The sequence below is a fragment of the Vitis riparia genome, chromosome 4 (assembly GCF_004353265.1).
Source record: "Vitis riparia cultivar Riparia Gloire de Montpellier isolate 1030 chromosome 4, EGFV_Vit.rip_1.0, whole genome shotgun sequence".
Taxonomy (NCBI): domain Eukaryota; kingdom Viridiplantae; phylum Streptophyta; class Magnoliopsida; order Vitales; family Vitaceae; genus Vitis; species Vitis riparia.
This window is the reverse complement of record NC_048434.1, coordinates 5,541,278-5,558,787: the sequence shown is the minus strand read 5'-3', so window position 1 is coordinate 5,558,787 and position 17,510 is coordinate 5,541,278. Positions and strand designations below refer to the sequence as shown.

General features: G+C 41.5%; 1 protein-coding gene across 1 annotated transcript in view; it reads right to left on the bottom strand.

Moving 5' to 3' along the window:
* LOC117912526 (transcription initiation factor TFIID subunit 5) overlaps positions 1-17,000 on the bottom strand; it is a 40,635-nt gene extending 23,635 nt beyond the window's left edge. The window contains exons 1-2 of the mRNA XM_034827135.1: positions 16,712-17,000; positions 2,803-2,884 (exon numbers count right to left, since the gene is read on the bottom strand). Coding sequence (XP_034683026.1) covers positions 2,803-2,884; positions 16,712-16,896 — 267 coding nt within the window. The 5' untranslated portion in view covers positions 16,897-17,000. The remainder of the gene's footprint in view (positions 1-2,802; positions 2,885-16,711) is intronic.
* Positions 17,001-17,510: the final 510 nt, after the last annotated feature.

The window sequence follows — 17,510 nt, the reverse complement described above, 5'->3', positions numbered from 1 at the left end:
CATCATTTCGATAGACCTCCACTTGTCCTCAAAGATCCTTACATTTCTTTCCCTCCAAACTATCCAAATCAATAAAAAAACAAGTGATTTTCCATAGCACTTTGCCTCTAGAAGTGTTCCCCAAATCCTAAAAGAAATAGTCAACATGTCACTAACACTTCGAGGAGGAACCCAAGCCAAACTAGCTAGTCTAAATGGTTTGTGTCATAATTTCAAAGTTGTCGGGCAATATAAAAAAAGGTGATCTACTGATTCTCCACTGCCCATGCATAGAGAGCAAACATTCAGGCTAAGGACTTTGAAAGGCCTTCTCACCTGAAGCAAACTGTTGGTATAAACCTTTTTGTTGGCCACTAACTAAGCAAATGCTTTAACTCCACATCCTATGGGGAGGGGGAAATATGGAGAGGAAAGTTCACTTAGTGAAATGGGAGATAGTGTGTGGGGACAAAGGGAGGGGTGGGCTTGGTTTGAGGAAGCTGGGCCTCCTGAACAAAGCTTTGCTTGGTAAATGGATATGGAGGTTTGCCTGTGATAGAGAGAATCTCTGGAAGCAGGTGATTTTGGCAAAGTTTGGGCAAGAAGATTATGGATGGAGGCTAAAAAGTCTAATGGGGCGTTTGGAGTAGGGGTGTGGAAGGAGATCATGAAGGAAACTGATTGGTGCTGGGATAATTTAGAGTTTATGGTGGGGAAGGGCACTAAAATCAGATTTTGGACTGATGTGTGGTGTGCGGGTACAGCATTGTCCCAACCTTTCCCGCACCTCTTTGCCTTGGCTGCCAACAGGAATGCTACGGTGGAGGAGATGTGGGATCAGAATTCTGCTCAAGGAGGGTGGAATCTAAGATTTTTGAGGAATTTTAATGACTGGGAGGTGGGCATGGTAGGAGATCTGCTCCTTAAGCTGGGAGGGCTTAGGCCGTCTTTGGAGGAAGATTTAGTCTCTTGGAAGGGAGGAAAAAACGGTCAATTTAAAGTCAAGAAAGCGTACAGTTGTTTAGTCAATCCCATTGACACCGTTTTTCCGGAAAAATGCATTTGGATGGATAGTGTTCCTACCAAAGTCGCTTTCTTTGCGTGGGAGGCTACGTGGGAGAAGGTGTTAACGCTTGACAGACTTCAAAGAAGAGGATGGCAATTCCCTAATTGCCGTTTTTTGTGTGGTTGTGCAGAAGAATCTGTAAATCATGTTTTTATTCACTGTATAGTGGTTAGAGCCCTTTGGGAGTTAGTCCTTGGGCTTGTAGGTGTTAAGTGGGTCTTTCCAGAAACTGTAAAGGAGGTCTTATTTAGCTGGAGAGGTTCTTTTGTGGGAAAAAAAAAGGAAAAAGATTTGGAAGTCCATCCCGTTATGTATCTTTTGGACGGTTTGGAAAGAGAGGAATAGATTAGTCTTCAAGGGGGGTGTGCTACATATTCAGAAGTTAAAGAATTTTTTTGTTTGTAATTTGTGGGGTTGGTCTAGATTGGATATTGGAGATGACTCCCTCTCCCTTCTAGGCTTTCTAGAGTGGATAGCATCCACTTAGGGGGGGTGAGGTCTTCTTGGTCTCTTTTGTTTTTTGTTGAGAGGCTATAGCTGCCTTGTATATCTCCTGTATGTTGTGTGGCTATTGGCCTCTGTTTTAATACATACTTGGTTTACGTATCAAAAAAAAAAAAAAAAGATTTAACCTAAAAAAAACTACAGGATGATAAAGACCATGCTCTCACATTTGACATGATTGAGAATAGAGATGAGACTTTCAAGATTCTTTATATCTCTAAATCAGTGAAGTTTCATTGCAAATAAAGGTCCCAAGATGAAGGAAAAGAAAGTCCAAGGAGAGATTAAACAAGGGTGTTTTTAGTAGATGTGACTCTATAGAGATTTGGGAATTGAGAAGCCAAAAGGGTATTCTTCCCACCACTTGTCTTCCCAAAAACGAATCTTTGTCACTTTACCCACCAAAAAATGAGTGTGAATGGATAAATCCTAGAACACCTGAGCAATGGCCTTTCAAGGGCAACTATGAGACCATCTAACTAAAACGTTTCCATCCCAACCATTTGGATGTGTTTCATAAATGCTCAAGATAACCTTGTGCCATAGAGCAGTACTCTCCTTAGGAAACCTCCACGGCCATTTCCCTAAGATGACCCTATTCCTTAAAGAAATGCTCTCAAGCCCTAACCCTCCTTCCACCTTTGGTTTGCACACTTGGATCCAACTAAATTCAACATATAACTTTTGACCAATTTCACAAAAAAGATAATCCAACTAGAAATCATATTACTACTATGTAGAAAATCATATCACCACTATGTTTGCTTTCGAGAAAGAAAAAAAATGCTAAGAAAAACAATTTTATGATGTTTGGTTTTGCTATGCAAAATATGAAAGAAAATCAAATATAATTAAAATTAATTAAAAATTTATGCATTTTCAACTCATTTAATCTTTCTTTAATCTTTATATAGAAGAGCTAAAATAAGTAAAATGAGTTTGAAGTAGCATATAAAAATAATTTATTGATTTTAAATATATTTTTTATTTTCTTTCACTTGTTCTTTGCTTCTACTTTTCCTCTCTATTTTTTTTCCCTCGCATTTTTCCTCAAATTTTTTGAGAACCAAAAATATCATTTGAGATCACTTTAGAAAAATTCTGTAAGAGAAGTAAGGTGCTGCAAAATATCTCAGCAACGTAGAATGACATTCCTTGAATTAATTCTTTGCACAATAAATGCACAAGCAAACAAAAAATTTTAATTAACCATCATGAGTTTCTCATGAAAACACAAATGAATAGCTAGTTACCTTGTACAAATCTAGTGAACTATAAGTCCACGATCTTAATTTGCTATATCCCTCGTGGTATCTTGCTGGAATATTCTCTGACCTGAAAAACAAAGAAAGGAACTAGAATGATCAAAGTACACTCTTAAAAGCCCAACAATATAAGCCAGGAAAAAGCACATCACACTCAATAAGATTTTTCAGCATATTAGCTATAATGATACTCATGGATGGTTTTTTTTTTTTTAATTAGTGTATGATACTCATGGATGTTAGACTTTGGACCTTCACATTCGAGCTGCAATTTATTTTGTTTTGAGGTTTCTGTATCATACACTAATACCCCATGTCCTTATTAGATAGATGCCACTAATATTAGTTCCATAAACACCGATTCTTGTAATCAGGACAGAGATATCTGTGATCTTGATTGGAAATTTTGGAATTTTGACAAAGAAAGTTTCTAGTAGTGCACAAACTATATTTATAAACTTGCAGTTTTACGCAAGGCAATAGCAACCCAAGTGATGAAGTAAGATCACATAAAAATGCAAATGACAAAAGAAACATGCATTTACCACATATTGTACTTCCATGAATTTTTTTTTTGATAAGTAAACACATATATTAGCAAAAGGCAAAGCACCGCAAAGCATACAGGAAGTATACGAGGCGACGAAGGCCTCACAACAACAACCAAAAGAAACAAAAAAACCCACCAACCCTTAACTGGAGGCTATCCACTCCAGGAAACCTATAAAGGACCGAGGCTCCGCACCACTATACAATTTTGCCCACCCCCACAAATTACAAACAAAAGAATTCTTAACTTTCTGTATAGCTAACTCCCCCCCCCCCCCCCCCCGAATGCTAATCTATTCCTCTCCTTCCAAACCGTCCAAAAAATAAATAACGGTATGAATCTCCAAATTTTCTCCCTCTTTTTACCCACAAAAGAACCCTTCCAGCTGATAACCGCCTCCTTTACAGTTTCTGGAAAGACCCACTGGGCTCCAAACAGACTAAGAACAATCCCCCACAACACACTAGCCACTGTACAATGAATAAGGAGATGATTAACGTTTTCCTCATCATTACCACATAAGTAGCAACGATTAGGAAGCTGCCAACCTCTCTTTTGGAGCCTATCAAGGGTAAGAACCCTCCCCCAAGTAGCTTCCCACGCAAAAAACGCTAGCTTGGAAGGGAACGTTCTCCACCCAAATGCCCTTTTTGGGAAACAAAGGGGTACTATGACTGATCAGCAGCCCATACGCTTCCTTAACGTCAAACTTCCCATTTTTTCCACCCTTCCATAATGCCAAGTCCTCCTCCAAGGTAATTCTTTGACTCCTTAGGATTTGAAGCAATTCATCTACCATGTTCAACTCCCAATCATTGAAACCTCTAATAAACCTTAGGTTCCAACTTCCTTAGCCAGAATTCTGGTCCCATATATCCCCCACAGTGGCACTCCTTTGGGCAGCCACATTGAAGAGTTGAGGGAACCTCCGGGCCAACTCCACATCCCCACACCAAGGGTCCTTCCAAAACCTGATTTTGGTGCCTTTTCCTACCTTAAAATTCATATTGTCCCAACACCAATCAGCTTCTTTCATAATCTCCTTCCAAACCCCAACGCCAAACGCCTCATTTACCTTTTTAGTCCTCCACCCAAATTCCTCTTGCCCATATTTTGCCACAAGGACACATTTCCACATCTCCTCCTTGGCACGAGCAAATCTCCACACCCATTTTCCAAGTAGGGCTTTGTTCAAAGGGACTAACTTCCTCAACCCCAGTCCCTCCTTCTCCTTGCCCACGCACACCCTCTCCCAATTGACTAGGTGAGCTTTTCTTTCCGTACTTCCCCCTCCCCACAAGAAGTCTCTTTGCAACTTTTCAAGTCTTCTTGCCACTACCCTAGGCATCCGGAAGAGGGACAGCTGATATAATGGCATGCTAGCCAAAGTACTCTTTATAAGTGTGATTCTACCACCCTTGGAGATGTATTGCCGCTTCCAGAGAGCCAATTTCCACCTCATCCTTTCTTCCACCCCATCCCACACGCAAACAGCTTTATTGGGCACACCCAGAGGCAGCCCCAGGTAAGTTGATGGCAGCTGACCTACTTTGCAACCCAACTCCACAGCCATCTCAAGGATCTCCTCCACCTCCCCTACCGGAATAATTTCACTTTTAGCCAAATTTATCCTCAGCCCTGAAGCGGCTTCAAACCAACATAAGGTCCAGCTCAAAAATGTCATGTCATCTTTCTTAGCCTCACAGAAAACTATGGCATCGTCCGCAAATAGAAGGTGGGAAATATTCACAGCCTGCCCCCTACCCCTCCGGATTCTGCACCCGGAGATGCAGCCCCCTTCCACAGCCCTCCGAATAAGGGCACTCAGCACCTCCATTCCCATGATAAACAAGTATGGGGATAGAGGGTCACCTTGCCGAAGCCCTTTAGAGCTAGAGAAGAAACCAGCTGGCTCCCCATTAGTTTGTACTTCCATGAATTTGGTTACCTAGAGGCTAACTCATTGCGAATGCCATAGCACAAAATAATTGGAAAAAGCAGGGCAACAATACTACAATAATGGGAAAAGCAAAGTGACTTTTTGTTGGTTAGAAATGGTAATGGTGAGAGAGACCATTTAATTGGGTACCATGAGATGTACAGGCATAAAGTTAGGTGTGGTGGAGGTTGGACCCTAGGGGTAGAATTAGGCATCAAATGTCTAGACCATTTGATTGGTTTGTTTAGGTCCAAGGGGAGATGGAGCCTTTACCAGAATGGTTGAGGTGGTGCTCTAGGAAGCTTGATTCCTTGTGGCATAAGGTGATTATGAGCATTTAGAGTTTGCATCGTAAAGGGTGGGACGTTAACTTTATGGTCCAGATTTTATTGTAGTGTCCTTATAAAGTGATAGCCCCACAATTAGTTTGACACATTCATTAGCATTCATCAGACTTTCAATAATGGGACTTTGATCCTTCCCAGGAAGATTGGTAATGGGGTGATTAACATCTATTTTTTTTTTTGATAGATAAACATCAGAATATATTAATGAAGGCTGAAAAGCCACATGTATACAGGTAGTATACTCAAAAGCCCAAGAAGAAAGGCTGCCACAACCTCACACACCCTCAAGTGACCGCAAGCCACTCTAAAAAGCCTAAAAGAGAATATGAATCCTCACCAATGTACACCCTCGCCCAACTCCACAAGTTACATACAAAAAAATTCTTGAATTTTTGAATATCTAAAGACCCTCCCCTAAAAGCTAACCGGTTCCTTTCCTTCCACACCGTCCAAAATATACACAACGGAATGGAATTCCATGTATTTTTTCTTTTTTTTTCCCACAAAAGAACCCCTCCAACTAAGAAGCACATCTATAACTGAATTTGCGAACACCCACTGGACTCCAAAAATAGCGAGTGCAATCTCCCAAAGAGCTTTAACCACTGTACAGTGAACTAGAATATGGTCCGCATTTTCCTCTTCGCAGCCGCACAAAAAACACCGATTAGGGAGCTGCCACCCCCTTCTTTGAAGCTTATCCAAGGTGAGGATCTTCCCCCACGAAGCTTCCCAAGCAAAAAAAGACACTTTTGTTGGAACCTTATCCAACTAGATGCGTCTGTTCGGGAAGGCACAGGCTGAGGACCCCACCAACAATTTGTAGGCCCCCTTAGCCCCAAAAACACCATTGCCTTCCCCTTTCCATCTCACTGTATCATCCTCAGTAGAAGTTCTGAAATCCCTCAGCAGAGTCAACATATTTCCTATCTGGTCCAGCTCCCAATCATTGGAGTCTCTAATCAATCTCAGATTCCAACTTCCTTGACCCATGCTCGAGTCCCACACTTCACTTACTTTGGCATTCCTATTCCCTGCCAAGGTAAAAGCTGAGGGAAGGTTTGAGAAAGCGCCTCATTACCACACCACTTATCCGTCCAGAAAAGCACTTTGGTCCCCTTTCCTACCTTAAAATCAATGCTCTCCCAACACCAATCAGCTTCCTTCATGATCTCCTTCCACAAACCCACTCCGTGAGGCCCACCAGCTTCCTTTGTCTTCCACCCACATCCCTCTTGGCCATACTTTACCCCTATCACCATTTTCCACAAATTCTCTTTCTCATAAGCATATCTCCACACCCATTTGCCCAACAAGGCTCTATTCAGAAAATTAATCTTTCGGATGCCTAAACCTCCCTCCTCCTTAGGGCTACACACCACCTTCCACTTAATTAGGTGCGCTTTCCTCTCCAAGCTACCTCCCCCCCAAAGGAAGTCTCTTTGGATTTTCTCAATCCTTTTTGAAACGGACCTAGGGATGCGGATAAGGGAAAGAAAATAGGTGGGTATGCTGGTCAAAGTACTCTTGATAAGAGTAATTCTACCTCCCTTCGAAATGTATTGTCTTTTCCACTGGGCTAGTCTTCTTCTCATTCTTTCTTCCACCCCGTCCCAAGAAGAAACGGTTTTATGATGAGCTCCAAGGGGCAGCCCCAAATATACCGTGGGCAAGGCCCCCATTCTGCATCCTAATTCAGCCGCCAACTCCTCCAACTCATCCACTTGCCCCACGGGAATTAGGCACTCTTAGCCAGATTAATTCTAAGTCCCGAGGCCGCCTCAAACCACGCCAATATCCAACTTAGGTTGGTTACTTGCTCTCTTTCAGCTTTGCAGAAGATGATTGTGTCGTCCGCATAAAGAAGGTGTGAAATAGCCAGCTCCTCGCCCCCTCTCCCCCGGAGCCTGCAGCCAGTAATAAATCCCCCCTCACCAGCCCGTCTAATAAGGGTACTAAGAACCTCCATACCCAAGACGAAGAGATACGGAGAGATAGGGTCTCCTTGCCGCAGCCCCCTTGAGTTTGAGAAGAAACCGGTAGGCTCCCCATTGATTAAGATGGAGAATTTAGCAGTGGAAATACACCACCACATCCAATCCATCCAACGGGCCCCAAAACCCATCTTCCGAAGCACTTTCATCAAAAACTTCCAATTGATGCTATCATAGGCTTTTTCAATGTCCAGCTTGCATATCAACCCTTTCTCTTTCCTTTTGAGCCAATAATCAATCACCTCATTAGCCACTAGGGACGCATCTAAAATTTGTCTCCCACTCACAAACGCATTTTGATCTACTGAGACGACTCTATCAAGCACCTTTTTTAGCCTATTCGCAAGGACTTTGGCCAATAGTTTATACAACCCCCCAATCAAGCTAATAGGCCTAAAGTCCCCCAGATCTTCAGCACCTCCCTTCTTGGGGATAAGGACCAGAAAGGTAGTGTTAAGGCATTTTGAAAAGGACCCATGTTCAAAGAATTCCTTAAACAGATCCCCCACTTCCTCCTTCACCAAATCCCAGCTCTCTTGCCAAAAAGCCATTGTAAATCCATCCGGGCCTGGTGCTTTATCTCCCCTCATTTCCATCAGTGCACAGTAAATCTCCTCCTCAACAAAAGGCCTCTCCAAGTCTTCAGCTTCCCGAGGGTTTAGTTGATTAAGATGCAGCCCCTCAATATCCGCTCTCCACCCTGTCTCTTCTGATAGAAAATTCTGGTAGGCGTTCACAATCCCCTCCCTTACCTCTTGATCCTCAGTCAGCCAATCCCCATTAATCTTTATCCTGTCCAAGGAATTATTCCTACGGTGGGCGTTAGCCATCCGATGAAAGTAGCCGGTGTTCCTATCCCCTTCCTTAAGCCACAACTCCCTTGATTTCTGCCTCCAATGGACTTCTTCCAACAGCACCCATTTGTGGAAGGCATCCTTAGCTTCCTTTCTCTGTTCAGTTTCAGCCATAGTCAGACTCCTCTCGCTCTCCACTCCATCCCAAAATTCCACTTGCTGAAGGGCAGAGTTTTTGTTGATTTCCAGCCTTCCAAACTCCTCCCTATTCCAAACTTTAATTTTATGCTTTAAAAACTTCAGCTTCGAGGCCAGCCTGAAGCTTGCCCTTCCCCTCACCTCAATCTCCTACCACCACCCCCGGATAAGACCTTTAAAGCCATCCACTCTCAGCCACATATTCTCAAATCTAAACGGGGTGGGACCCCTCCTCAACCCCCCACCCATCAGCAAGATAGGAAAATGGTCAGAGGTGGGTCTCTGCAGCCTGCATTGGGCAATCCCACTAACCATCTCCAGCCACTGTTGCGTCACCAAAAACCTATCTAGTCTAGCCCAGGATTGGTTATTCCTCCCCCCACTCCAAGTGAAAGCACCCCCTTGCATAGAGAGATCCATAAGTTCTAAATCGTCAACTGTTTGGGCAAACATTCTCATAGCGCCAGTTAACCTTCCCTGTCTATTCCTTTCCCTTGGAGACAGTAAAACATTGAAATCTCCCCCTAAACACCACGGGTCCTCCCATAGGCCTCTGATCGCCCCCAGCTCTTCCCACAAGCAAGTTCTATCTTCTCTGGAAAAAGGTCCGTACACCCCAGTAAAAATCCATACTAGCCCATTTTCCACATTCCTGATCCTGCAGGATACCGAGAAATTCCCCACGTTCGTCTCCAACACTTCCAGGGATCTTTTATCCCAACACACCAAAATCCCTCCTGCAGAGCCCACCGCATCCAAAGCCACCCAATTAGACCACCTACCCGACCCCAGACTTCTCACCAGGCCTTCCGACCAAGACTGAATTTTGGTCTCCTGAAGACAAAAAAGGTCCACCTCTGACTTCTGATCACTGCCCTGATAACCCTTCTCTTGGAGCTATCATTAGCTCCACGAACATTCCAACTGAGTATTCGTAGCTTCATTTAACTTTCGTAATCTGGCACCCCTTTACTTGCTCTTCACCACTTTGCTTCTTCCCCCCTTCATAGTTAATGGAGCATTCTAATCTTTTCAGCTCTCTCTCGAATTTAGATTTCTCCAGCAAGGTTTTGCTGTGAACTCTTTCCCTTCTCTTACGAATCTTAACCAAGAATTCCATGATATCCTTCTCCAGACCCTCTGTCGAGAATCCCAAAAAATTACTGAACTTGGCCAGATCACTTTTCTCCCAGCTAAGCTCCCCCTCTGCCTCATTAGCTCGTGGCACTATTTGGTCTGAAGCCATCTTTGATCCCCCCTCTTCAGTTCTACTTATGTTTACCTCCACCAAATCCCAGCATTCAACATTCTTTCTCATAGGAGACTTCGTACCAATGAGCATCTGAAGCGGATTTACTCCCTCACCCCGCTCCATTTCAATCCCAGAATGGTCGCAATACTCCCCCATTGGAGTCCGACCAAAAAAATGAGAAGGAAGAGAGGGGGTCCCAACGATCAAGCAAGGAATCTTATCATACCTCATCGCTTCCTCGGCCAAGGCGATATCAGCCGTCGATCTCACTTTTAGGCTTAGCTCAGCCTCTCCTAGCTTTTGCATTTCCTCCTTCTCCCACAATATAGGGTCATCAGAGACAAGAATCCTCTGTCGTCTTGGGCCGCAAATCTGGTCCACTTCAGGTTGGAGGCTATTCACCGTCGCTGGGTTGTCTTTAACACTCGATCCAGCATCCTCCCTTGGTTTCCAAATTTTGGGCCGTTCTAAGTCCACCATCTCCTTTGGCCTAGAGAAATCCACAGGAGGAGGGGAAGTGTCCTCGGGCCCGCGAGACTTCTCCAGACGGCCCATCACTAACGGCCCATCATTTATTCCTGCCATTCCCTTAAACCCTACTTTCGATCCACCCGACCCATAATTACAATCCATGGGCTGCCCCGACCCGGCTGTCAGCCTCCATGTCCCATCCACCCGCTGCGTCTGGTCCTCGAGCCTTGTGCCCCCTTCTTCCTGCATCACGCGCTTGCCCTCGCGTGATTGAAACTTGCCTTCTTCCTCTCCGGCTGCTGCAACTGTTTTTCGTTCTTCCTCGGCCGGCATCACTCTTAACTTTGGCCTTGTTTCCCACCACAATGTTAAAGAGTAGCATATGTTCTCGAACCAGATGTCCACTGTCTTAGGGGTTCTCTCTTCTTTGATCCTCACCCGAATCCTAGCCCATTGCAGCTCCTCCATCCTCTCTGTTTTGGCATCGATGTCCAGAAATCCCCGCACCCCTCTCCTATCTTGAATAAGACGTCGCGATCCCATAAGGAGATGGGCAGACCAAAAATCCTAACCCATGCCTCACTTTCCTTCCCTTCTTCCATCAAACAGCCTGTCCTTTGGCTCCAGTTCTCCAGACGAATGCCTAATCCACCGATCGATACTGCACCCTCTTTTAGGGCTTTCTCTGCTTCCATTTTCAACTCAAATTCCAGTAAGGCCTTGCCGTCTCCCAGCTTGGCTAGGCCTAAATTGCCTTTCAGGCCCCACCGCTTTGACATTTGTGTCCCCCAGCTTCTCAGATCTTCCCCCCTTTCAAGCCTTGGATCCCAAATTCCCACAAGACATTGAGCTAACTTTTCCGTACTCACGCCTGGTGGCCTTTTGTCGACTTTCACCCGCACCACCTCTTCTCCGTTGCTGCGGTTCTGTTTCACCACCTCCGCGAAGGATCTTCCCACCATGGGGTTCCAAACCTCCTCCGTATCATGCTGTCTCTTCTGTCTATCTGATTCAGGCTCCATCCCTCTCAACGCCTCCATTAAAAGGGCCCAGCCCCCTTTTGTTCCTTTGCCCTTGGGAACGAAAATATAGAATCTTTTTTTTTCCCGATCTGTAACCCCCAGGCGAATGAAACTTCCCCCCTTGTTTTCGCCGCGAGTTAAAGAGAAGTTTCTACCGTTCTCTTGCCAAATCTTCTCCCAATGTCTTATCCTCGTATCCTTGATGCAAAAGACCAGTCCCTCCATAAGGGGCCCTAAGCTCGCCGGCCCCATCTTTATCCATGAGGAGACACCTCTCTTTCTTTCCACTATGTATATTTGCGTCTTTCCCTTCTTTCTCTCTGCCTCGACCTCGAAGGTCTTCGATTCTACCCCAAAACTTCTTCTCTGAACCCCAGAAGGATTGAGACCCCCTGCGTCCCCAGTCTCGCCATGGCCCCCTCTCGCTTTCCCGTCTCTCTCACCCCCTCTCTCTCTAGGTCTTTCTCTCTCCTCCATCGTATGTAATGGGGTGATTAACATCTATGCCATCAATTTCCTCATCTTCACCTGTGTAAGATTCCTATCTGTAGGAGGCTAGCCACATGGAATGATGAGGTGTCAAAAGTTGGAAAGGAGAGTCAAGCAGAGCAAAAGACGGATGAAGGTTGGAAAGAGTGGCAATATGATCAAGGACAGAATTTTAGGAGAGCGGGAATTTCTTTGTTCTTTCATTTGCCAAGAAATGGAATTTTTTATAGTGCCCCAAAATGGAAGGCCAAACATTAATTGTTCAGTAATAATATGGAAGCCTCTAGAAATGACACAACATAAAGACACGATGGTCCCCCCTCCCTCTTATTCTAGCCAAAATAGGTTCAATGCATTTCAATCCTGCCTTAGCATGCTTCCAATTCTAACCACCAAATCAAGACCCTCAAACCAGTTTCAAAGTACTCAATGGTGGGAAGGCTAACTCCACCATTGAGACACATCAAGTCCATTTTAGACCTCTTGAGCACTACTCTTGAATTGGTAGGCGTATTTGCATCAATGTCCAAGGTGATCTGTTCTAGAGGGTATAGGAGGCCATCTAACCATAACCAGTATGGAGAAAACATACACTATTTCCTATAATAGGAGTGGAACAATTATCTCTCTCTCATGCAAATAATCTCAACTTCATCAAGAGGTATAATTGGATGGACCACATTGGCATCCACCACAAGCAAGCATCCATATTCCATAAGCATACAAGTGAACCAAGGATGTATTTGGAGATAGGCATCTATGTCCAAATGATGTGGTATAATGCCGGGATATAAGCTAGAAGAACATGAGTCTATCCATGAATCAAACATCAAGGACAAGGTGCACTAGGTATTTGTTAGTCAAAAGTTCTCTTGAACATGTACCACTTAAGTCCAAGGCATGGTGACACTTTGTAATTGGTATACCACAATGGTAATTAGATATCATAAGTTGAGCACATGACACACAATGATTAATCCATGTAGACTTTGCAAAACAAGACATCAGAAACCTTCTTTCCAAATTGAGAGGTTACCCTATTTGTACCCTATGCTTGCTCTCTCATAAGTCTCCCTCTGGAACCTTGAGTTCTATGTATTTTGGAGGCTTCAAGAAAACCTCTCTTCCTAATGCTTTTGCAGCATGTTGTTCTCTTATTTTTATTCCTAAAGGAGCCATTAGGCTTTGAAGCCTTGAAATCTTTCTTTTGTGGCCTGTCAAAATCAAAGTCCACCCTTATGTTTCCTCAAGCTAAGTTCATTGAGTCCCTCTAAAAAAGTCAAAACCTTCCTTTGGTCATTAGCTAACAAGATAAATACTAAAAGACACTTTTAGATAAGGAGGCATTATAGAGCCATGAGTCTCGATTATGTTTGAGGTGTGAGCAATTAGCCAATCACCTCTCTCTTAATAGCCTCTTTGCTATGAAGCTTTGACAGACGTTGCTTTGCATAGTGTGGCAAGTTACCCTAGCAGATATTGCAGATATGTTGGTTATATCCTACCTTATTTTTCAAACCTTAGAAGGAATGGAAATCTTTGTTGAAAGAAGCCATCCTACCTATCTTATGGGTAACTAAGCTTACAAAGAATGCTAGAATCTGGGACAGTGTAGATTTGTGGATGACCTAGAGAAGGTTTTGTGTTATCTTAACTCCATGGATGCTTATCACCAAGGTGCGTATAGGTGTTCCATTTAGAATAATCTTGCTTGGTTGGAAATTGATTTATTACCCTCAAAGATAAGGGGCACATATCAAGGTTGTCTGGGTCCCCCACCTTTGGACAGCTTTATTGGGCAACCTAGGGCTAAATGGAAGTCAATAAAGCCTATCTAAAGACCATAAGAGGAAAATTGCAAAAGCTTTCCTAAAGACAATGAGTTTTAGATCAAGTATCACAGAAAAAACCCTAGCACAATTGGAAGGGCCCGTGTAGGGCAAATCACTAGGTGTCTTAAATTTAGAAGTTGCAATGAGCTTAGTGACAATTAATTCTTGAATGCCTTGAGTATAAAGACCATGGAGATACCATTATTGGATACAAAGGATGGCATGTGTTCCCAATGAGGTGGGTACTCCATTTTCTTGGAAGTCGAGATAGGCATGCTTGCCAAAAAAGAAGACTTAACTTTCCTTCTCTCTTTTTTTTTTTTTTTTTCTAGTATCAAGACTAAGTAAGCATTTAAAGAAGAAGACATCATCTGTATAGTATACACAACTTCATAAAGAACATGAATAAAAACTCCACATAGGGAAAATACCAGCTGCATACTTGACAAAGAAATAAAAAGGTCCAAGAACAACCCAAAAATTTACTAATTACAATTCAAGGAGGCAAAAAATCACCCACAAAAGACACCGAGAGTTTTGCTCCTCTTTTAGTTAAAAAAATCCACCATTTGATTTGCTAAGCCAGAAACCCAACAAAAAGAGTACCCCAACACTGTAATGATATCAAAGAACTCAACTTTCATTTGTATTGTTGGGCATTGTGAACTATCATAATAATAAAAATCATAATTCGCATTTTAGAAAACAGATATTTTAAACTTTGTTTTTAGTAAGAAATTCAGACTAAAAAATTCCAAAAAGAAAAAGGAGCTCAAAACCTATACATTTCTAACTTTGTATTCATTGATAAATTTCAAACAAAAATTTAAAAGAAAAAAGCTCCTAAGAAACTTCAGAAAAGAAACCTGCTACAAAATTTCAGGGGAAAAAAGTAAAGAAAAAGAGAAAAGCTTTGCATTCAAAGTGAGGATGAGCCATGACAACCGTCTTTGTTTCAATGAGTGGAACTTCTCACAAAACTCCATTGCATGATCCACAATAGAAATTCCTTCTAGAAATATGTTGCCATGTGCTAATTTTTTAAATTGCCTAGTCAAATATGTTGTCCTTTGATTCCCATTCCACCATTGAATTGCAGTATCCTCCAATCTCATTTGGGATAACTTCTCATTTTTAACTTTAGCTAAAACCTAAATTTGAAGCTAAAAGTCATAATATTAAAAGGACAATAGCTTCATACATAAGTCAGAAAAAAGGTGTCACATGAAAAGTAACCTTGTTTCTATTTCCCTGACAAGCTCCCTTTTAAGTTATAAGCTCTTTAAATAAAATTTTCCAAGCACATACAAAAGCTATTGTTAAGATTAAAAAGAGTTTTTTATCTTCCAAGAAGTCATTCCAAATAGGACCTTCAACTTAAGCTTCACAAACAGCACCTTTCTTTCTTCAGTAGATGGTTCCCAGTCAAAATGGTGATACAACACACGATCATCATCAGTTTTTATTTTTCATTTCCTACATCATTAGTTTCTATTTTAGATTAGTTTCTATTTCCATTAGTTTCTATTTTTAGTTTCCTACATTATTAGTTTCTATTTCCTACATTATTAGTTTTCATTTTAGGTTCATAATTAGTTTCCTATTTCTTTCCTAGTTTTCCTACTTTCCAATTACCTTGGTTTCCTGTTTCAATTATTTCCTTTATTTTTGCATTACAAACATTATTTAAAGGCTTATTGTAATTGTTAGAGAGGAGTTCAATATATTTTTTCAGAATTATTCCCTAATTTAGTTCCTCAAACTTGCTTCTCTATCTAAATAATCTTCAGAATGCATAAATAAATAAATAAAAATAAAAATCAGCAACTTCAACTCTGATTTTTCCCACAGTCTAATCAAGTGCACAAACTAATTTTTCTTTCAATCCACTTTGCTCCATGTTCAAAAGCTTCTTCCAAGACTACTGTCTGATATGTCCAAGGGGCTTTGGTTGCCTTTCAAAATTTGATTCAAACTTCCTGTCACTGAAGCATTTGCACATCCCATAAACAATCTTTGACCATACACGTCAATTCTGCCACCTCTGTTCAATGGTCTTGAAGGAGGGGAAAATTAGTGAAACAAATCAAGAGGTAGGGACTTTATTTGATCAAATTTGAGCCCTCAGAGAAAAAGGATAAGACATTGAGAGCATAATGAAGCAAGACTTGCAGAGAATATTTTCCCTTACCGTGAATGGTTGAAGAGCGATGAAGATGATGATAGTATAAGAACTAGCCAGTCAAAAGACTATGCGAATATTCAATCAGCAAAAATATTTGCTCAAATTTGAGCCCTCACAGAAGAAGGTTAAGACTTTGAGAGTATAATGAAGCAAGACTTGCTGAAAATACTTTCCCTTGCTATGAATGGTTGAAGAGCGATGAAGATGATGATAGTATAAGAACTAGCCAGTCAAAAGACTATGCAAATATTCAATCAGCAAAAATATTTGCTCAAATTTGAGCCCTCGCAGAAGAAGGTTAAGACTTTGACTTTGAGAGTATAATGAAGCAAGACTTGCTGAAAATACTTTCCCTTGCTATGAATGGTTGAAGAGTGATGAAGGTGATGATAGTGTTAGAACTAGCCAGTCAAAAGACTGCGAATATTCAATCAATCATTTTTTTCTGATTTTCCCAACAATTTTCCAGATTTTATAGGAGACATCAATTGGTTTTGGTTGGAATGTCTGGATAACAATATCTCCCATGAAAAAAAGAAACGAGAAAGAGAGCACCCCCACCAACCCCATTCTCGAGCTTTGCAAAGGAAAAAAAGAGTGCTTTCAACTCTTCTGCAATTTGGAGAACAGAAAGCCAAAATTGGCTAAATCTTCCAACAAAACCCTAGTTCTGAATTCTCCAGAATTGAAAACTTTCGCATGCTCAAACTAAAACACAGCAAATCAAAACGCTCTAAAAGAAAGAAAAAAACAGTTCAACAAATTCAAAATATTCCAAACAGCGAAGAATGTTTCACACATGGGTAAAAGAAACGAAAGCGTACTCGGAGAAGGAGAGAATGTGCTTGGCGATATCAGGGTCGGTGGAGGATGAGATAGAGGAAGATGAGTTCTTGGTTTGTTGATTTTGATGCTGATGATGCTCCTCTTGAAAAGCTAGCTCTGTTTGCTTGAACCCCTTCTTCTTCAGGTACGCTATCACTGCCTTCTCTATTTCTTCTTCCTCCATTGTCCCTCTCGGAAGTCAGAAACTAGCGCCAGGGGAAGGTTTCCTAATCGTATATCGACCTTAGGGCATGGGTCCGTGATTCTTCTTCTTTCTCGGAATTTTCCCTGGCGCCCCCTAATTTAATTCTTTTGGATCTTACGGGCTTTTTTTATACTGGGCTTTTTAATACAAATACAATGATTTTTTTAAAAACTTTATGCCAAAAAATTATTATTATTATTATAGGTAACCTTTCATGGTCCGGAGTGCTAACCACCCCGTAATAATTATATCAAAAATAATTTTAAAATTATCATAATTTAAAATTCTACTTAAAATTTGTCTTCAAAACATTCTTCATCTAAAAGATAATTTTAATTTAAAACGTTAAAAAGAAAAACTATTAAAATTAGTTTTGTGTGTGTTTATAAAATAATTTTTTATTTTAAAAAAATATCAAAACATTGTTTGTTAATTATTCTCCATTTCTAATTTTTAAAAATAAAGTGAAATAAATAATAATTTTTAGAAAATGAGTAGAAGTTATTTTTATTGGTTTTAAAAATCAAAAGAAAAACAAGGGAAAATTTATAAAAACCATAGAAAAATAAATAAAATTGAATATGATATCGTTA